Source organism: Passer domesticus, chromosome 26 (genome assembly GCF_036417665.1).
Source record: "Passer domesticus isolate bPasDom1 chromosome 26, bPasDom1.hap1, whole genome shotgun sequence".
NCBI classification, from domain to species: domain Eukaryota; kingdom Metazoa; phylum Chordata; class Aves; order Passeriformes; family Passeridae; genus Passer; species Passer domesticus.
Genome location: NC_087499.1, coordinates 4,534,784 through 4,556,149, shown reverse-complemented (window position 1 = coordinate 4,556,149; position 21,366 = coordinate 4,534,784). Strand labels below are relative to the sequence as shown.

Genomic DNA, 21,366 nt, shown 5'->3' with positions numbered 1-21,366 from the left:
CTGGGCATCACTCTGGGGTCACCTGGAGGGTCTCAGTGTCACTCTGGGGTCACCTGCATGTCCCTGTGTCACTTCAGAGTCACCCAAGTGTCACCTGGAAGGTCTCATTGCCACCTTGGGGGTCCCCTTGGGTCACTGGGAGGGGTCTCTGTGTCACCTCAGGGTCACCTGGAAGGTCCTGGGGTCACCTGGAGGGTCCCAGTGTCACCTGGGCATCACTCTGGGGTCACCTGGAGGGTCCCAGTGTCACCTGGGGGGGTCTCAGCATCACTTCAGGGTCACCTGGGGGTCCCCAGTGTCACCTGGGCATCACTTTAGGGTCACCTGAGGGGTTCCAGTGTCACCTGGAGGGTCTCAGTGTCACTTTGGGGTCACCTCCATGTCCCTGTGTCCCTCCCAGAGGTCCCTGTGTCACTTCAGAGTCACCCAAGGGTCACCTGGAAGGTCCTGGGGTCACTTTGGGGTCACCTGGAGGGTCCCCAGTGTCCCCTGGGCATCACTTTGGGGTCACCCGAGGGTCCCCAGTGTCACCTGCGAGGTCCTGGGGTCACTTCTAAGGTCACCTGGGGGGTCTCTGTGTCCCCTCCTGGGGCTCCCCAATGTCACAGGGGTCACCCGAGGGTCCCCAGTGTCACTTCAGGGTCACCTGAGGGTCCCCGGTGTCACCTGGGCATCGCTTTGGGGTCACCTGGAGGGTCTCAGTGTCACTCTGGGGTCACCTGCATGTCCCTGTGTCACTTCAGAGTCACCCAAGTGTCACCTGGAAGGTCTCATTGCCACCTTGGGGGTCCCCTGGGGTCACTGGGAGGGGTCTCTGTGTCACCTCAGGGTCACCTGGAAGGTCCTGGGGTCACTTTGGGGTCACCTGGAGGGTCCCAGTGTCACCTGGGGGGGTCTCAGCATCACTTCAAGGTCACCTGGGGGTCCCCATTGTCACCTCTGTCACCTGGAGGGTCTCAGGGTAACTTTTGAGGTCACCTTGGGAGTTCCTGGGGTCACTTCAGGGTCCCCACTCCCACCCTGGAGGTCCCCATGTCCCCACCTGAAGGCTCCCAGTGTCACCTGTGTCCCTCTTCAGGGTCCCCGTTGTCACCTGGGGTCACTGAGAGGTCCCTGTGTCACCTGGGGGTCCACAGTGTCACCTGTCCCCTCCCCTCCCCCAGTGTCCTCAGGGTGTCTGTCCATCAGTGGTGGCAGCGTGGGAACGTCACTGGTTGGGGACATTGGGTGGCACCAGGGGCGGTGGCACTTTGGGAACGCCTTGGGGACAAGGTGGGCACTTGGAGGGAATGGGGACACTGGGAGGTGGCAGCACTTTGGGGACGTGGGGACACGATGGTGTTCAAGGGTGACACTGGGGGGTGGCACTTTGGGGACACTGGGGACAAAGTGACATTGGGAGGTGGCGGCAGCTTGGGGACACATTTGGGACACGATGAAAGGGAGGATGGTGGTACCTGGGTGACACTTTGGGGACACTGCAGGGGTGGTGGCACTTAAAGGACACAGGGACACTGCTGTGGTGGCACCTTGGGGACACTTTATTGACATGGTGACACTGGGGGTGATGGCATTTTGGGGACACTGAGGGTGGTGGCACCATAGGGACACTTTATTGACATGGTGACACTGGGGGTGATGGCATTTTGGGGACACTGGGGGTGATGGCATTTTGGGGACACTGAGGGTGGTGGCACCATAGGGACACTTTATTGACATAGCACTGCAGTGGTGGCACCTTGGGGACACTGAGGACATGGGGATGGTGGTGGCACCTTGGGGACACTGAGGACATGGGGGTGGTGATGGCACCTTGGGGACACTCTGAGAACATGGTGACATTCAGGGCTGGCACTTGCGGGACACTGCAGTGGGTGGTGGCACTTTTGGGATATTTCAGGGACATGATGACACTTGGGCGTGGCACTTTAGGGACAAAGTGACACCAGAGGGTGGTGGCACTTGTGGGACACGTAGGAGACAAGGTGGCACCTTGGGGACAGGGACACTTGGGGGACATGATGACATTTGGGGGACACTTGGGAGATGCGCTGACACTGCAGCAGTGGCACTTTGGGGACATGCAAGGCCTGGTGGCACTCTGGGGACAAAGGGGCCGGTGGCACCTTGGTGGCCTCAGGAGCCACCGGTGGCACTTCGGGGACGTGGTGGCATCAGGGGGTGGTGGCACTTGGGTGGCACTTTGGGGACACAGCGGGGTCCCGGCGGCTCTGGGGGGTGGTGGCACTTGGGGACACGTTGGTGTCACTGGCGGGTGGCACTCGGGGACACTTTGGGGGTGTTTGGAGACGTTTCGGTGGCTCCGGTGCCACCCTCGGGCTCCGTCGGGGTCACCTGAGGGGACAGGGGGGGACAGGGGGGTGTCACCTCCCCCCAAAATCCCCCAAATTCACCCCAAAACCCAAATGGGACCCCCAAAGCTCACCTGGGACCCCAAATCCTCTCAGGACTCACCTGGGACCTCCAAAATCCACCGGGGACCCCCTAAAATCTCCCCAGATTCCCCAAATTCACCCTAAAATCCACCTGGGAACCCCAAAATTCTCCCCAAATCTCACCTGGGACCCCCCCAAACCCCATCTGGGACTCCCTAAAGCCATCCAGGATTCCCCAAAATCACCCTAAAATCCATCTGGGACCCCCAAAATCCACTCAGAGACCCCCGTTTCTCCCTGGGAACCCCTAAATCCCCCAAATTCACCCCAAATTCCATCTGGGACCCCCCAAAATCCTTCCGGGATTCCCCAGACTCACCTGGGACTCCCCAAACCCATCCAGGACCCCTCAAAATTCCCCAAACTCACCCTAAAATCCATCTGGGACCCTCCCCCAAATTCCCCCTGGATCCCCCCAAATCCCCCAAGTTCACACCCAAATCCCCTAAATTCCCTTCAAACCTCACCTGGGACCCCAAATTCCACCAAAAATCTACCAGGGACCCCAAAATCCTCCCAGGATTCCCCTGACTTACCTGGGATCCCCAAACCCCATCCAGTTCCACCCAAAATCACCCCAAAATTCACCTGGGGTGCTCCAAACCCCACCTGGGACGCCCAAATTCACCCCCAAACCCCCTGAATCCTCTGAGCTCACCTGGGAGACCCAAAATCCCCCAAATCCCTCCTGGGACCCCCCAAATATCCACTTGGGATCCCCCTAAAGCTCACCTGGGAGCCCAAAATCTGTCCTGGGACCCCCAAAAATCCCCCAAATATCCACCTGGGATCCCCCCCCACCCCCCTGGCACCCCAAAATCCCCCAAATCCCCCTAAAGCTCACCTGGGAGCCCAAAATCCCCCAAATCCCTCCTGGCACCCCCCAAAATCCTTCCTGGAACCCTCCAAAATCCCCAAAATATCCACTTAGGACCCCCCAAATCCCCCCTGGCACCCCAAATCCCCCTAAAGCTCACCTGGGAGTCCAAAATCCCACCTGGGACCCCCCCAAATCCCCCAAAAATCCACCTGGGACCCCCCCACACCCCCCTGGCACCCCGAATCCCCCCCGCTCACCTGGGAGCCCCTGGCCAGCGCCCCCACGGCCCCCGGCAGCCGCGTGACCAAGTCCAGGATCTCCGAGGGGATTTTGGCCACGCCGACGGCCCCGGAGCCGCCCACGAGCGTCACCCGGCGCGTCCCCAGCAGCGGCTGCGCCACCGCCTCGGCCACCTGCCCCCAAACAGATCCCAAAATCAGACCCAAACCGGGGAACCCCAAATCAGCCCCAAAATCAGCCCCGGGTCAGGGACCCCAAATCAGGGATCCCAAAATCAGCCCCGGGTCAGGGACCCCAAATCAGGGATCCCAAAATCAGCCCCGGGTCAGGGACCCCCAGTCAGCCCCAAACTGGGGAACCCCAAATCAGCCCCAAAATTGGCCCCAAATCAGGGATCCCAAACCAGGGATCCCAAAATCAGCCCCAAAACTGGTCCCAGATCAGGGATCCCAAAATCAGCCCCAATATCAGCACCAAAATTGGCCCCAAATCAGCCCCAAATTGGAGATCCCAAAATCAGCCCCAAACTGGGGAACCCCAAATCAGCCTCAAAATTGGCCCCAAACCAGGGATCCCAAATCAGCCCCGAAATCGGTCCCAAATCAGGGATCCCAAAATCAGCCCCAGGTCAGGGACCCCCAAATCAGCCCCAAAACAGGGATCCCAAAATCAGCCCCAAACTGGGGATCCCAAAATCAGCCCTAAAACAGCCCCAGCCCCAAATCAGGGATCCCGAAATCAGCCCCAAAACCAGGGATCCCAAAATCAGAGGACCCCAAAACAGCCCCAGCCCCAAATTAGGGATCCCAAAATCAGCCCTGAAATCAGCCCCAAAATCAGCCCCAAATTTGGGATCTCAAAATCAGCCCCAAACCGAGGAACCCAAAATCAACCCCAGGTCAGGGACCTCCAAATCAGCCCCAAATCAGGGATCCCAAAATCAGCCCCAAATTGGGGATTCCAAAATCAGGGATCCCAAAATCAGCCCCAAATTTGGGATCCCAAATCAGCCCCAAACCGGGGAACCCCAAATCAGCCCCAGGTCAGGGATTTTCAAATCAGCCCCAAAATTGATCCCAAAATCTGCCCCAAAACAGCCCTAGCCCCAAATCAGGGATCCCAAAATCAGCCCCAAATTGGGGATCCCAAAATCAGCCCCAAACTGGGGATCCCCAAATCAGCCTCAAATTGGCCCCAAATCAGGAATCCCCAAATCAGAGGATCCCAAACCAGGATCCCAAAATCAGCCCCAAATTGGGATCCCCAAAATCAGCCCCAAAATTGGCCCCAAATCAGGAATCCCCAAATCAGCCCCAAAATCGGTCCCAAATCGGGGATCCCCAAATCAGCCCCAAACTGGGGATCCCCAAATCAGCCTCAAATTGGCCCCAAATCAGGAATCCCCAAATCAGAGGATCCCAAACCAGGATCCCAAAATCAGCCCCAGGTCAGGGATCCTCAAATCAGCCCTAAACCAGGGATCCCAAAATCAGCCCCAAAACAGCCCCGGCCCCAAATCAGGGATCCCAAAATCAGCCCCAGGTCAGGGATCCCAAAATCAGCCCCAAATCAGGGATCCCAAAATCAGCCCCAAATCAGGGATCCCAAAATCAGCCCCAAATCAGGGATCTCAAAATTAGCCCCAAATTTGGGATCCCAGAATCAGCCCCAAATTTGGGATCCCAGAATCAGCCCCAAATTTGGCCCCAAATCAGGGATCCCCAAATCAGAGGATCCCAAACCAGGGATCCCAAAATCAGCCCCAAATTGGAGATCCCCAAATCAGCCCTGAAATCGGTCCCAAATCAGGGATCCCAAAATCAGCCCCAAATTGGGGACCCTGAAATGATGGCTCCCAAAATCAGGGATCCCCAAAATCAGCAGCAATCCTGGGATCCCCAAATTCCTGTCCCCAACTGGGGTATCCCCAAAATCAACCCCAAAATCAGGGATCCCCCAGTGTCCCCAAAACATGCCCAAAGTGTCCCCAGTGTCCCAAACACATCCCCAAAGTGTCCCCAAAACACCCTCAAAGTGTCCCCACGTGTCTGCAAAATGTCCCCGAAATGTCCCCAGGTGCCCCCAAATGTCCGCAAGTGTCCCCAAAGTGTCCCCGAATGTCCCCAAAACATCCTGAAAATGTCTCCTAAGTGTCCCTAGGTGTCCTCTAAACATCCCCAAAGTGTCCCCAGGTGTCTCCAGAACATCTCCAAAGTGTTCCCAAGTGCCCCCAAAACATCCCCAAAGTGTCCCCAGGTGTCCCTAGTGTCCTTAAGTATCCCCAAAGTGTCCCCAGGTGTCCCCAGTGTTTCCAGTTGTCCTCAAAATATCCCAAAGTGTCTCCAGGTGTCTCTAAAACATCCCAAACGTGTCCCCAAGTGTCCCCAGAACATCCTCAAAGTGTCCCAGGTGTCCTCAAAATGTCCCCAAAATGTCTCCAAGTGCCCCCAAAACATCCCAAAGTGTCCCCAGTGTTTTCAGTTGTCCCCAAAATATCCCAAAGTGTCCCCAGTGTTTTCAGTTGTCCCCAAAATATCCCAAAGTGTCCCCAGGTGTCCCCAGGTGTCCTCAAAATATCCTGAAGTGTCCCCAGGTGTCTCTAAAACATCCCCAAAGAGTCCCCAAGTGTCCCCAGAACATCCCCAAAGTGTCCCCAGGTGTCCTCAAAATGTCCCCAAAGTGTCCCCAGGTGTCCTCAAAATGTCCCCAAAGTGCCCCCAAGTGCCCCAAAACATCCTCAAAGTGTCCCCAGTGTTTCCAGTTGTCCCCAAAATATCCCGAAGTCTCCCCAGGTGTCTCTAAAACATCCCCAAAGTGTCCAAAGCGTCCCCAGAACATCCTCAAAGGGTCCCCAAGTAGGCCCAAAACATCCCCAAAGTGTCCCCAGGTGTCCCTAGAACATCCCCAAAACGTCCCCGGGTGTCCCCAGTGTCCCCAGTGTCCCCGTGTCCCCACCTGGGGCAGCCTCTGCAGCACTAGATCCACCACGGCTGCATCCTGGAACTGCCCGAAGGCCTCGGCCTTGGCTGCGGCCGCCGCGGCCTCGGCGCGGGCACGAGAGGCCACGGCCGCGGCGCGGGCAGCGCCCGTCACCTGAGGGGACACAAAGGGCATTGGGGACACCAACATGGGAGTGGGGACATCAGAAACAGGATTGGGAACCCAGGAATGGGCATGAGAGGCCACGGCCGCGGCACAGGGGACACAAATGGGATTGGGGACACCAACATGGGAGTGGGGACATGGGAAATGGGATTGGGGACATTGGAAATGGGACTGGGGACATGGGAAATGGGATTGGGGACATTGGAAATGGGACTGGGGACATGGGAAACAGGATTGGGAACCCGGGATGGGCACGAGAGGCCACAGCCGCAGCACGGGCAGTTCCTGTCACCTGCGAGGACACCAATGGGATTGGGGACACCAAAATGGGACTGGGGACATTGGAAATGGGACTGAGAACCCAAAACGGGATTGGGAACCCAGGCACGGGCATGAGAGGCCTCGGCTGTGGGACAGGCAGCGCCCGTCACCTGCAGGGACACCGATGGGGTTGGGAACATTGGAAATGGGATTGAGGACATGGGAAATGGGGCTGGGGACACCAACATGGGATTGGGGACATTGGAAATGGGACTGGGGAGACCAAAATGGGATTGGGGACATTGGAAATGGGATTGGGGACACAGGAATGGGCACAAGAGGCCACGGCTGTAGGACAGGCAGCACCCGTCACCTGCGAGGACATGAAATGGGATTGGGGACACCAAAATGGGACTGGGGACATGGGAAATGGGACTGGGGAGACCAAAATGGGATTGGGGACATTGGAAATGGGATTGGGAACACAGGAATGGGCACAAGAGGCCACGGCTGTAGGACAGGCAGCACCCGTCACCTGCGAGGACATGAAACGGGATTGGGGACACCAAAATGGGATTGGGGACATGGGAAATGGGACTGGGGACATCAGAAACAGGACTGGGAACCCGGGAATGGGCACGAGAGACTGCGGCCGTCACCTGAGGGGACACCTACATGGCATTGGGGACACCAACATGGGAGTGGGGACACCAACATGGGATTGGGGATGTGGGAAATGGGGCTGGGGACACCAAAATGGGATTGGGAACATTGGAAATGGGGACTGAACCCCCAAAAACGTGATCAGGAACCTAACATGGGATTGGGAACCAAGGCATGGGCACAAGAGGCCATGGCACAGGAAGTGCCCGTCACCTGAGGGAACACAAATGGCATTGGAGACACCAAAATGGGATTGGGGACATGGGAAATGGGACTGGGGACACCAGAATGGGATTGGGGACCCAGCCATGGGCATGAGAGGCCTCGGCTGTGGCACACGCAGCGCCCGTCACCTGAGGGGACATGAAACGGGATTGGGGACATTGGAAATGGGATTGGGGATGTGAAACGCGACTGGGGACATGAATGTGGGATCGGGGACCCAAAATAGGGACAGAACCTCCAAAAACGGGATCAGGAACCCAAAAACGGGGACAGAGCCCCAGGAATGGGATCGGGAGCCCCAAAAAGGGATCTGGACCCAAAATGGGATCGGGAACATTGGAAATGAGATTGGGAACCCCGGAATGGGATCGGTGACACAAAATGGGATCGGGGACCCAAAACAGGATCGGGAACACGAAATGGGATCGGGAACCCAAAATGGAATCGGGGACCCAAAATGGGATCGGGACACCGACGTGGGATAGGGGACCCAAAATGGGATCAGGAACCCAAAACAGGATAGGGGCCCTGGAAAGGAGGGCAGGACCCCTGAAAATAGGATTGAGAACCCCAAAAATGGGATTGGGTACCCCAAAACAGGATTGGGACCCCCTGAAATTCCAGGAGAGCCAAAAATCGCCCAGGGAACCCAAAAATTCCCAGATTTGGGTCCACAAAATCCAACCGGGACCCCCAAAATCCCCTGAGGACCCCCCAGACCCCCGGGCCCCCCAGACTCACCCTGAGGGTCTCGGCCTCGGCCTCCGCCTGCAGCAGCACTTGCGTCCTGTAGGGGGCGCCAAGTCAGGGGGCGGGGCTGCTCTTAAAGGGGCAATGCCGCTCTTAAAGGGGCAACACCGCTCTTAAAGGGGCAATGGTGCAATATGAGTTGGCCCACATGAGTGGGGGTGTGGTTTATTTGAAGGGGGCGTGGCTTCTCTTAAAAAGGGCAATGGGACTTAAAAGGGCAATGACAGCACCCAGGTGCGGCAATGCATCTCTTAAAGGGGCCATGACTAGAAAACAGACTGGTGAGGCCCACCAAGGTGTGATGGTGTCTGACTGGGAGGAGGCGTGACTTCTCTCAAGGGGCGTGGCTTCCCTTAAAAGGGCCACCCAAGGTGGTGGGACCCATCAGAGTGAGAGTGTGGCTCAGCTCAAGGGGTGGGGCTTATCTTTAAAGGGGCAATGCCTTCACACAAACTCATGTGACCCAACACAGTGAGGGTGTGGCTTATCCTTAAAGGGGCAACACCTCTCTTAAAGGGGCAACAGCTCTCCCCAGACTGGTGGAACCCACCAAAAATTCCACCACAGCTGACCAGGAGAGGGTGTGGCTCCTTCTTAAAGGGGCAATGGCTTCACCTTGAGGGAGGGACCCACCAGGAATAGGACTCACTGTAACAGGTAGGGCTTTTCTTAAAGGGGCAATGGCTCCACCCAAACTGGTGGGACCCACCAAAAACAGGATCATGGTGGACTGGGAGAGGGCATGGCTTTGTCTCAACAGTGCAGCACTTCTCTTAAAGGGGCAACAGCTTCATTTTTACAAGTGGAACTCACCAGGGCTTCTCCTAAAAGGGGCGACACCTCTCTTAAAAGGGCAATGGCCCTACCAAAATGGTGAGACCCACCAAGGTGAGGGTGCGGCTTCTCCTTGAAGGGACAACACTTCTCTTCAAAGGGCAATGGGTGGCACACCCTAAACTGCCACTGGGCCTAACTGGGTGAGGGAATAGCTCCTTCTTAAAGGGGCAATGGCTTCACCTTTACTGGTGGGACCCACCGCAGTGAGGATACGGTCTCTCTTCAAAGGGGCAACACTTCTCTTAAAAGGGCAATGGGTGGGACACCCCAAAACACCACCACACCCGAGCGGAGGAGGGCGTGGCCGCCCTTAAAGGGGCGGTGTCTCACCGCTCTGCCTCAGCCAGCCGCTCCAGCCGGTAGCGCTCGGCCTCGGCCGGTTTGCGCACGGTGGCCTCGAGCTCCTGGCGGCGCCGCCCGACCTCCTGCTCCTGCAGCTGCACCCGCTGCGCCCGCTCCACCAGCGCCACCTCCCCGCGCTGCGCCGCGATGGCCTGCTGGGAACGCGCCGCCTGCGGGGACACGGGGACGGGGGACAGGTCACAAATCCATCAGGGGAGGGACACGGGCACAGGGGATATAGGGACAGGGTATAGGTGACACAGGGACACAAGGACAGGTCACAAATCCATCAGGGGAGGGACACGGGCACAGGGGACACAGGGACAGGGTATAGGTGACACAGGGACACAAGGACAGGTCACAAACCCATCTAAGGAGGGACACGGGCACAGGGGACACAGGGATACGGGGATGGGGGACACAGGGGACAGGTCACAAATCCATCAGGGGAGGGACAAGGGGGACAGGTAACACCAGGCAGGGGCCCAGGTATCCCTAGGGGGACTTCAGGCAGCCTGAGGGCATCCTCAGGTGACCCAAGAGACCCAAATTTGGGAGGAAACCCCAGGATTTGGAGGTTCCAGGTGTTCTGCAGGGTTGCAGGTGCTCCAGGTGAACTCTCAGCCCCCATTCCAGCCCCCTCAGGTATGTTTGATACCTGTCCCAGGTGTTTTATCTGTCCCAGCTGTGTTTGTTACCTGTCCCAGCTGTGTTTGTTACCTGTCCCAGGTGTGTTACCTGTCCCAGGTGTGTTTGTTACCTGTCCCAGCTGTGTTTGTTACCTGTCCCAGCTGTGTTACCTGTCCCAGGTGTGTTTGTTACCTGTCCCAGCTGTGTTTGTTACCTGTCCCAGGTGTTTTATCTGTCCCAGCTGTGTTTGTTACCTGTCCCAGCTGTGTTTGTTACCTGTCCCAGGTGTGTTACCTGTCCCAGCTGTGTTTGTTACCTGTCCCAGCTGTGTTTGTTACCTGTCCCAGGTGTTTTATCTGTCCCAGCTGTGTTACCTGTCCCAGCTGTGTTTGTTACCTGTCCCAGGTGTTTTATCTGTCCCAGCTGTGTTTGTTACCTGTCCCAGCTGTGTTTGTTACCTGTCCCAGGTGTGTTACCTGTCCCAGGTGTGTTTGTTACCTGTCCCAGCTGTGTTTGTTACCTGTCCCAGCTGTGTTACCTGTCCCAGCTGTGTTTGTTACCTGTCCCAGCTGTGTTTGTTACCTGTCCCAGGTGTTTTATCTGTCCCAGCTGTGTTACCTGTCCCAGCTGTGTTTGTTACCTGTCCCAGGTGTGTTACCTGTCCCAGGTGTGTTTGTTACCTGTCCCAGCTGTGTTTGTTACCTGTCCCAGCTGTGTTACCTGTCCCAGCTGTGTTTGTTACCTGTCCCAGCTGTGTTTGTTACCTGTCCCAGGTGTTTTATCTGTCCCAGCTGTGTTACCTGTCCCAGCTATGTTTGTTACCTGTCCCAGCTGTGTTACCTGTCCCAGCTATGTTTGTTACCTGTCCCAGCTGTGTTACCTGTCCCAGCTGTGTTTGTTACCTGTCCCAGGTGTGTTACCTGTCCCAGGTGTGTTTGTTACCTGTCCCAGCTGTGTTTGTTACCTGTCCCAGCTGTGTTACCTGTCCCAGCTGTGTTTGTTACCTGTCCCAGCTGTGTTTGTTACCTGTCCCAGGTGTTTTATCTGTCCCAGCTGTGTTACCTGTCCCAGCTATGTTTGTTACCTGTCCCAGCTGTGTTACCTGTCCCAGCTATGTTTGTTACCTGTCCCAGCTGTGTTACCTGTCCCAGCTGTGTTTGTTACCTGTCCCAGCCGTGTTACCTGTCCCAGGTGTGTTTGTTACCTGTCCCAGGCGTGTTTGTTACCTGTCCAGGTGTGTTTGTTACCTGTCCCAGCTGTGTTACCTGTCCCAGCTGTGTTTGTTACCTGTCCCAGCTGTGTTACCTGTCCCAGGCGTGTCTGTTACCTGTCCCAGCTGTGTTTGTTACCTGTCCCAGCTGTGTTACCTGTCCCAGCTGTGTTACCTGTCCCAAGTGTGTCTGTTACCTGCCCCAGCTGTGTTACCTGACCCAGGCGTGTTTGTTACCTGTCCCAGCTGTGTTTGTTATCTGTCCCAGCTGTGTTACATGTCCCAGCTGTGTTATGTGTCCGAGGTGTGTCTGTCACCTGCCCCAGGTGTGTCTGTCACCTGTCCCAGCTGTGTCCCCTGTGCAGGTGTTGCTCACCTGCAGCTGGAAGGCCAGCTCAGCCGTGGCCCTGCGGGCGCTGACGGCTCCGTCGCACTCGGCCTGGGCCACCTGGAAGTCGCGCTGGGCTCGCGCCGTGGCCTCCTCGCTCAGCAGCTGCGCCGACACCTGCTCCTGCCGCGCCCGCGCCTCCTGCGGCACAGCGGCACTGGGACCCACTGGGAGGGACTGGGAGGGACTGGGAGGGGCTGGGAGGGGCTGGGAGGGGCTGGGAGGGGCTGGGAGTGAACTGGGAGGGGCTGGGAGGGACTGGGAGGGAACCTGAAGGGACTGGGATGGACTGGGAGTAAACTGGGAGGGACTGGAATGGAACCTGGAGGGACTGGGAGTGAACTGGGAGGGACTGGGAGTGAACTGGGAGGGACTGGGTGGGACTGGGATGGACTGGGAGTGAATTGGGATGGACTGGGAGTGAACTAGGAGGGACTGGGAAGGACTGGAATGGAACCTGGAGGGACTGGGAGTGAACTGGGATGGACTGGGAGGGAACTGGGATGGACTGGGAGGGACTGGGATGGACTGGGAGGGACTGGGAGTGAACTGGGATGGACTGGGTGGGACTGGGAGTGAACTGGGATGGACTGGAAGCGACTGGGATGGACTGGGAGTGAACTGGGATGGACTGGGAGGGACTGAGAGTGAACTGGGATGGACTGGGAGGGACTGGGATGGACTGGGAGTGAACTGGGAGGGACTGGGATGGACTGGGAGTGAACTGGGATGGACTGGGAGTGAACTGGGATGGACTGGGAGGGACTGGGAGGGACTGGGAGTGAACTGGGATGGACTGGGAGGAACTGGGATGGACTGGGAGTGAACTGGGATGGAACCTGGAGGGACTGGGAGTGAACTGGGAGGGACTGGGATGGACTGGGAGTGAACTGGGAGGGACTGGGAGTGAACTGGGATGGACTGGGATGGACTGGGAGGGACTAGGAGTGAACTGGGAGGGACTGGGATGGACTGGGAGGGACTGGGAGTGAACTGGGAGGGACTGGGAGGGACTGGGAAGGACTGGGAGTGAACCAGGATGGACTGGGAGGGACTGGAATGGAACCCGGAGGGACTGGGAGTGAACTGGAAGGGACTGGGAGTGACTGGGATGGACTGGGAGGAAGTGGAAGAGCACAGGGCTAGGACTGGGAAGGACTGGGGAATGGGGCACTGGGAGCACTGCGGGTGTTGGGGCAGTTTGGGGCATGGGGGTACTGGGAGAGACTGGGAGGAACTGGAACGGGACTAGAAAGGCACTGGGAGCACTGGGAGGGACTGGGGTACTGAGTGTACCTCAAGGGGCCGGACAAGGACTGGGAGGTGCTGGAGTGGCATTAGTGGGGTACTGGGGGAGTACTGGGAGCACTGGGAACACTGGGGCAGTTTGGGGAATGGGGTACTGGGGGCACTGGGAGGGACTGGAATGGGCACTGGGGAACGGGTACTGGGGCTATTGGGAGTACTGGGAGCACTGGGATGAACTGGGAGCCACAGGGAGGGTACTGAGAGCACTGGGAATACTGGGGGGTGACTGACAGGAAGGTGACCCAGCTGCCCCCAGGTATCCTCAGGTGTGTCCCCAATGTCCCCGGGTGTCCCCAGTGTCACTCACGCGGATCCCGGCGTCGCGTTTGGCCTCGGCCTCTCCCACGCGGGCGTCGCGCTGCACCTGCGCCGTGCGGCCCTTCCCGAGGGAGCGCAGGTAATCCTGCACGGGGACACGCCTATGTCACCTGTGTCACCTCCCTGTCACACCTGTGTCACACCTGTGTCACCCCATCCCCCCCAGGCACATCCCAGGTGTGTCTTAGGCCGCCCCCAGGTGTGCCAGCTGTGCCCAGGTGTGTCCCAGGTGTCCCCATCTTGTCCCTGGACATCTCCAAGAGTGTCCCAGCTGTGTCCTGAGTGTCTCGGTTGTGTCCCAGCTGTGCCCAGGTGTGTCCCAGGTGTCCCCATCTTGTCCCTGGACATCTCCAAGTGTGTCCCAGCTGTGTCCTGAGTGTCCCAAATGTGTCCCAAGCGTGTCCCAGGTGTGTCCTGAGTGTCCCAAGTGTGTCCCAGCTGTGTCCTGAGTGTCTCAGTTGTGTCCCAGGTGTGCCCAGGTGTGTCCCAGGTGTCCCCATCTTGTCCCTGGACATCTCCAAGTGTGTCCCAGCTGTGTCCTGAGTGTCCCAAATGTGTCCCAAGTGTGTCCCAGGTGTGCCCTGAGTGTCCCAAGCGTGTCCCAGGTGTGTCCTGAGTGTCCCAAGTGTGTCCCAGCTGTGTCCTGAGTGTCTCAATTGTGTCCCAAGTGTGTCCCAGCTGTGTCCTGAGTGTCTCAGTTGTGTCCCAAGTGTGTCCCAGGTGTGCCCAGGTGTGTCCCAGGTGTGTCCTGAGTGTCCCAGCTGTGCCCAGGTGTGCCCAGGTATCTCCAGCTGAAAGAGACTGTCTGAAGTTTCCCTCATTTGCCTCATGGCTGCCACAAGAGCACAGACCAGGGCCACTGAAGACCCCAACTGGACCAGCCGGGTAGAGGTGGATGCTTGCCCAGATCTGATGACCCTGAGCAGAGTCCTGGCCTGCCAGGTGACTGGAGGTGACGTTCCCATCATGGCACACTTCTTCAAGGAGCAGCTCACCCCATACCTGCACCTGCTTCATGCCAGCAGCCCGTGAATTTCCCCACCTCTCAGCCAAATGAACTTTTTGGGGTAACTTTGGTGGTCCCCCTCAGAAAATCCTTCATCTGCTTCACCACCACCGTGATGGACGGAGATTGAAGCCCCCTCCCAAGGACTGAGATCCCCACCAGGGTGGGGCTGGCCTGATCAAGCCCCACCAGCCCCCAATTCTGGGGGGATTTTGGGAGGGGATTTTTGGAGTGTTTTTGGGAGAATTTTTGGGGGGGATTTTTGGGCTGTTTTGGGGGTCTGTAAGGGGATTTTTGGGGGTCCATGAGGGGATTTTTGGAGTGTTTTTGGGGGAATTTTTGGGGGATTTTTGGGAGGGATTTTTGGGCTGTTTTGGGGGTCTATGAGGGGATTTTTGGAGTGTTTTTGGAGGAATTTTTGGGGGATTTTGGTAAGCCCTGGTGTGGTTGTTGGACCAAGAAAACAATGACTCTCCCACACTGCTGAAAATGGACTGTCTGTACCCGTTTTCAATAGATTTACCTGTTTCCCCTGCTTGGCTGAGGACGATAACAGACCCCTGAGTTAACCAAGACTTTGAGATTCTCCCTGACGTGACAAGATGGATCTATTGGCCAGACCACGAGGATTTATTTTTTCTGTTCGTAGCTATTCCCCTCCCCGTCTTTCTCTCTCTATCCTTTATCTCCTTTCTGTTCTGTCGCATTTGCTGTGGGCACTCAATAAAAGCTGCATTTGTTTTGATCAATACTGAAATCCCCTCTGTGTTTTTCTTTGAACTCTGCCATCAGTTAACGAATCATCACCAACCCCTGATTGTACCAGGGCATCGTGACATTAAACCCAGGTGTCCCAGGTGTGTCCCCAGGTGTCCCCAGGTGTCCCAGGTGTGTCCCAGCTGTCCCCAGGTGTCCCCAGGTGTGTCCCCAGCTGCTCCCAGGTGTGTCCAAGGTGTATCCTGGCTGTCCCCAGGTGTGTCCCAGCCCTCCCCAGCTGCTCCCAGGTGTATCCAAGGTGTACCCTGGCTGTCCCCAGGTGTCCCCAGCCACGCCCCGGGTGTCACCTGCTCGTCGTGCACGTCCTTGAGGGTGTAGCTGACCACGGAGATGCCCATGTTCACCAGGTCGGACGAGGCCACGCGGAAAACCTGATCCGAGAACTTCTGCCGGTCCTTGTAGATCTCCTGGGCGGGGCCGGGGCGGGGCTTAGCGGGGCGGGGCTCAAATGGGGGGGGGGGCCCGAGAGCAGGGTTTAAATTGGACAAGGCTCAGCAGTGTGAGGCTCAAATTGGGCGGAGTTTAGAAGTATGAGGCTCAAAGTGGGGCTTTGTGAGGCAGGGCTTAGGGTGGGGCCTAAGGGGGTGGAGTTTAAATGGGGCGGGGCTTATAGGGGTGGGGCTTAAAGGGGCGGGGACAAAATAAGGTGTGGCTAGCAGAGAAAGGGCGTGGTTTATACAGGGGGCGTGGCTTGGAGCAATGGGTGGTGCCAGGTGGGCGAGGCTTTGCCCTGGGGGTGTGGCTTTGATATCGGGGGCGTGGCTTTGTTCTGTGGGTGTGGCTTGAGCAGGGTGAGGTCAGGTTTAAAGTGGGGCGTGGCTTGAGCAAAGGGGACGTGGCTTTGGGAAGTGGGTGGAGCCAGGTGAGCGTGGCTTTGTTTTGGGAGTGGGACTTGTACAGAGGAGTGGAGCCTGGTGGGCGTGGCTTGGTCCAGTGGGCGTGGCTTGACCCCAGGGTGGAGTCAGGGGAGTGGCTCAGCTTGGGGGGGTGTGGCTTGACCCAAAATGGGAGTGGCTTGAGCAAGGGGGTGGTGCTAGGTGGGTGTGGCTTGAGTAAGGGGCGGGGCAATGGGTGTGGTTTGTGCTGGGCGGAGCTGGTTGGGCATGGCCTAAAGTGAGGGGTGGGGTCAGGATTAAGGCAGGGGCGTGTCTTGGTGCAGGGGGCGTGGCTTGAGGCAGGGGGTGGAGTCTGGTGGGCGTGGCTTTGAGATGGGGTGGGGCTCATATTGGGGCAGGGTGAAGAAGGGAGGCGGGGCTTAGGGCAGGGGTGGGGCAGTGATGGGCATGGCTTTAGAGGGGGTGGGGCCAGGGAAGGATGATCTTGTGCTGGTGGGCAGGGCTTTAGCAAAAGGGTGACATCTTGTGGGTGTGGCTTCACCAGTGGGTGTGGCCTCCTCCAGGAGTGGGGCCTTTCAAGGGGTGGAGCTTATGGGCCAAATGGGGAAGGGGTCTCTTAAAGGGCCAGATCCCACCCCAGATGAGGGGTGGTGATTGGTCCCTGAGGGGGTGTGTCTATCCAGGTGGGTGTGGCCACATCAGGGGCGTGGCTTCTGGGACAACGGACTTTCCAAGTAGATCTGGGATTTCTTAAAGGCACCACATCCCAAGTGGGGGGGTGCTGATTGGCTTCCAAGTGGGTGTGGCTGTCCTGGGAGGGGCATGGGTTCCCAAAAAAGGGCGTGGCTCCCCCCAGCCCCACCTCCACGGTCATGTGGGCCATGATGGCACGCTGGTGGCCCTCCAGCGTCTCCAGGGCGATCTGGCCGATCTCGCTCTCCGACTTGCCCAGGAACATCTGGCAGGCGGCCGCCAGCATCTCCTTGTTCTGCCCCTGGATCTTCACCTGTGGGGGGGGCTGGGATCACCCGGGGACCCCCCAGCCACCCCTGGGACCCCCCCCAAAATTGGCGTGGCCCCTTCAAGGGGTAGGTGTGGCATTGCCCTTTTAAGAGGCTGGTTGCTTAACAGGGTGGGGACCACCAGGGCAATGCCCTTTAAAGGGGTCTTGGAGGGGGCTTGGGGGTCCCCACCAGCCCCAGCCCATTTTTGGGGCAGTCTTACCCCTCTCAAAGGGGTCCCCACCAACAAAAACCCCTTTTAAGGGGGGGTCCTGACTCCCCAGTGTGATTTTGGGGTTCCCACCTCACCAAGCCCCTGTACAAGTTGGATCTTGATCCCTTTTAAGAAGAGTTTAGGCAGCCCCCCCCATCACAAACCCTTTTTGTTTCTATGGGTTTTTTACGGGATTTAAACGGTTTTTAATAGGGTTTTTAAAGGGTTTTTAAAGAGGGTTTTTAAGGGTTTTGAGCCTCTTAAGGATTTTCTGAGGTCCACACCACGCCAAGCACCTTTAGGGATTGGACCTTGGCCCCTTTAAGAAGGGTTTAGGGAAGCTGCCCCATCACAAACATTTTTGCTTTTAAAGACTTTTTAAAAGTTTTTTAAATTATTTTAAATTAGTTTTTAGGGGTTTCTAAGGGTTTTGCCACCCCTTAAGGATTTTTTGGTTCCCCACCACTCCAAGCCCCTTTTAAGGGGGATTCCCCTTCCCATCCCAGGGGTTTTTGTGGGGTCCCAGGGGGCATTTGGGGGTCCCGGAGCATTTTTGGGAGGTTCCAAGGAGATTCTGGGGGTTCAGAGTGTGGTTTTGGGGGTCCCGAGGGGGGTTTGGGGGTAGGCACGTGGGATATTTGGGGGTTCTGGGGGGTCCAGAGGGGGATTTTGGGGGTTCCCAAAGAGATTTTGGGGGTTCCGAGTGGATTTTTGGGAGTTCTGAATGAGATTGTTGGGGTACCAGTGGGATGTTGGGGTCCAGGAAGGGTGGGGGGTTCCCAGGGGCATTTTGGGGATCCCGGGGGGATTTTTAGGGGATTTTTGGGGTTTTGGTGGGAGATTCCTTAGGGGGTTTCCAAGGGTCCGGGAGGGGATTTTTAGGGATTCTGAGGGGGGATTTTCAAGGGTCAAGGAGAGGATTTTTGGGGGATTTTCAGGGTACTTTTGGCAGTCCAGGAGGGGATTTTTGGGAGCACTGGAAGCGATTCTGGGGGGATTTTGGGAGGGGATTTTTGGAGTGGTTTTGGGAGAATTTTGGGGGGATTTTTGGGTGGGCTTTTTGGGCTGTTTTGGGGGTCTATGAGGGGATTTTTGGGGGTCCATGAGGGGATTTTTGGAGTGTTTTTGGGAGAATTTTTGGGGGATTTTTGGGAGAGATTTTTGGGCTGTTTTGGGGGTCTATGAGGGGATTTTTGGGGATCCATGAGGGGATTTTTGGGAGAATTTTGGGGGGATTTTTGGGAGGGATTTTTGGGCTGTTTTGGGTGTCTGTGAGGGGATTTTTGGGAATCCATGAGGGGATTTTTGGAGTGTTTTTGGGAGAATTTTTGGGGGATTTTTGGGAGAGATTTTTGGGCTGTTTTGGGGGTCTATGAGGGGATTTTTGGGGGTCCATGAGGGGATTTTTGGAATGTTTTTGGGGGAATTTTGGGGGGATTTTTGGGCCGTTTTGGTGCTCCAGGACGGGATTTTTTTTTTTTTTTATTTTTGGCCCTTCTGATGGGGGATTTTTGGGGGTCCAGGAGGGGATTTTTGGGGGCCCAGGAGGGGATTTTTGGGGGCCCAGGAGGGGATTTTTGGGGGTCCACGAAGGGATTTTTGGAGTGTTTTTTGGGGGAATTTTTGGGGGATTTTTGGGCTGTTTTGGTGCTCCACTACAGGATTTTTTTTTTATTTTGGGCCCTTCTGATGGGGGATTTTTGGGGGCCCAGGAGGGGATTTTTGGGGGTCCACGAAGGGATTTTTGGAGTGTTTTTTTGGGGGAATTTTTGGGGGATTTTTGGGCCGTTTTGGTGCTCCACTACGGGATTTTTTTTTTATTTTTGGCCCTTCTGATGGGGGATTTTTGGGGGTCCACAAGGGGATTTTTGGGGGTCCAGGAGGGGATTTTTGGGGGTCCACAAAGGGATTTTTGGAGTGTTTTTTGGGGGAATTTTTGGGGGATTTTTGGGCTGTTTTGGTGCTCCAGGACGGGATTTTTTTTTTTTTATTTTTGGCCCTTCTGATGGGGGATTTTTGGGGGTCCACGAGGGGATTTTTGGGGGCCCAGGAGGGGATTTTTGGGGGCCCAGGAGGGGATTTTTGGGGGTCCATGAGGGGACTTTTGGAGTGGTTTTGGGGGAATTTTTGGGGGATTTTTGGGCTGTTTTGGTACTCCAGGACAGGATTTTTTTTTTTATTTTTGGCCCTTCTGATGGGGGATTTTTGGGGGTCCACGAGGGGATTTTTGGGGGCCCAGGAGGGGATTTTGGGGCGGTTTTGGGGCGTCCTGGGGGTACCTGTGCGATGCCGGTGACGGAGATGGGCACCCCGTGGCGGGTGTAAACCTTCTCACTGCGCACCGGCAGCGTCAGCGTGTTCAGGGAGATCCTGGGGGAGCCGGGGAGGGTCACCCCAAATCTCTGGGGACCCCCCCCGAACCCCATAAAACCCCCCCCCGGGCCCCTCCTCACCGCTGGATCTGCTGCAGGCACGGGATCACCAACACCCGGCCCCCCGCCACCATCACCGGGGGGCTGCGGCAGAAACCTGGGGGGCACCGAGAGCTGGGGGACCCCGAAACCCCGGGGGGACCCCGAAACCCCGGGGGGGACCCCGAAACCCAGGGGGAGGACAGGGGGACACCCCCAGGAATCCCCAGGATGGATTTGGGGGGTCCCAGGAGGGGTTGGTTGGACCCCCAGGAGTTTTAAGGGAGGAATTTGGGGGGAAAATTTTTGGGGGGATTCCCCAGGAGTCCCGGGGGGGTTGGAATGGATGTGGGGGGACCCTCGGGGAGGGGTTTGGGGGGGTCCCAGAAGGGGTTTTGGAGGAGTTGGGAGGGGTCCAAGGAGTCCCGGGGTGGGCTTGGGGGTCTGGGGGGGTTCTCAGGAGTTTTGGGGGGAATTCTGGGCGTTTCCTGGAGGGTTTTGGGGGAAAATTTGGGGATTCCCGGGAGTTTTGGGGGGAATTCTGGGGGTTCGCGGGAGTTTTTGGGGAATTCTGGGGGTTCCCAAGAGATTTAGGACGGGGGGGGGGGAATTCTGGGCGTTCCCGGAAGGGGTTTGGGGGAAAATTTGGGGATTCCCGGGAGTTTTGGGGGGAATTCTGGGGGTTCGCGGGAGTTTTTGGGGAATTCTAGGGGTTCCCAAAAGATTTGGGGTGGTGGGGAATTCTGGGGGTTCCTGGAAGGGTTTTGGGGGAATTCTGGGGATTCCCGGGAGATTTGCGCCAATTTTGCAGGTACAGGGGAATTTTGGGGCGGATTCTGGGGATTCCCGGGATTCTGGGGGGAATTCTGGGGATTCCCGGGAGATTTCGAGGGGATTTGGGGGTTCCCAGGAGTTCTGAGGGTCCCCAGGAGCCCCCGGGCCCCCCGAACTCACCCGACACCACCATGGCCTCGTTGGGGCCGCAGGTGAAGAACATGGCGGCGGGGGAGGGCCGGGGATCGATGGGGATCGATGGGGATCGATGGGGATCGATGGGGATCGATCGGAGCCGATCGGGATCGATCGCGACCGCCGCCCCGATCCCGGCAGCGCCCGCGCTTGCTACTTCCGCATTAGCGCGGTGACGTCACCGAAAACGCGTTTTCGCATTGGCTGCGGCGCCAAGGGCGGGAAGGGGAAATCTGTTCTGCCTGGCAACCTGTGACGTGGCTGATTTCCCGGCGCTCCATTGGCTGCGCCCTGCTCAAATTTCCGTATTTTCCATGGGAAATGAACAATTTCAGTAAGGGATGACCCTGGATGTGAGGGCAGTGACGGGGTCTGGGGAGCTCCAGACCATGGCCGGGTCGCGGTCCTCTCAAGGCCAGCTCATGGCCATAAATGGTATTATGCTCATCTCATGGCCATGGTCGTGTCACGGTCAGAATCATCTCATGGTCATGTCATGGTGATGGTCATCTCCTGATCACCATGGTTTCACGCTCATGGTCATCTCATGGTCAAGATCACGTTATGGTCATGGTCATGTCGTGGTGATTTCTTGGTCA

General features: G+C 57.2%; 1 protein-coding gene across 2 annotated transcripts; it reads right to left on the bottom strand.

Annotated features, from left to right (window-relative positions):
* Positions 1 to 1,647: 1,647 nt before the first annotated feature.
* On the bottom strand, positions 1,648 to 20,930 carry FLOT1 (flotillin 1). 2 transcript variants are annotated; one of them, XR_010350724.1, is made up of 13 exons: positions 20,753 to 20,930; positions 19,841 to 19,916; positions 19,667 to 19,757; positions 17,035 to 17,178; positions 15,624 to 15,743; positions 13,543 to 13,638; positions 11,916 to 12,068; positions 9,688 to 9,869; positions 8,512 to 8,557; positions 6,472 to 6,609; positions 3,534 to 3,689; positions 1,813 to 2,355; positions 1,648 to 1,775 (listed from the first exon to the last, which is right to left on the bottom strand). XR_010350724.1 is itself a non-coding variant. In XM_064399497.1 (12 exons), the coding sequence occupies exons 1-12, from the start codon at positions 20,793 to 20,795 to the stop codon at positions 2,266 to 2,268; spliced, it is 1,335 nt and encodes a 444-aa protein (XP_064255567.1). In that variant the 5' UTR covers positions 20,796 to 20,930; the 3' UTR covers positions 1,650 to 2,265. The 2 variants fall into 2 exon arrangements, 1 of the variants encoding a protein (XP_064255567.1); XM_064399497.1 differs by having other exon boundaries at positions 1,650 to 2,355.
* Between the last annotated feature and the right edge of the window lie 436 nt (positions 20,931 to 21,366).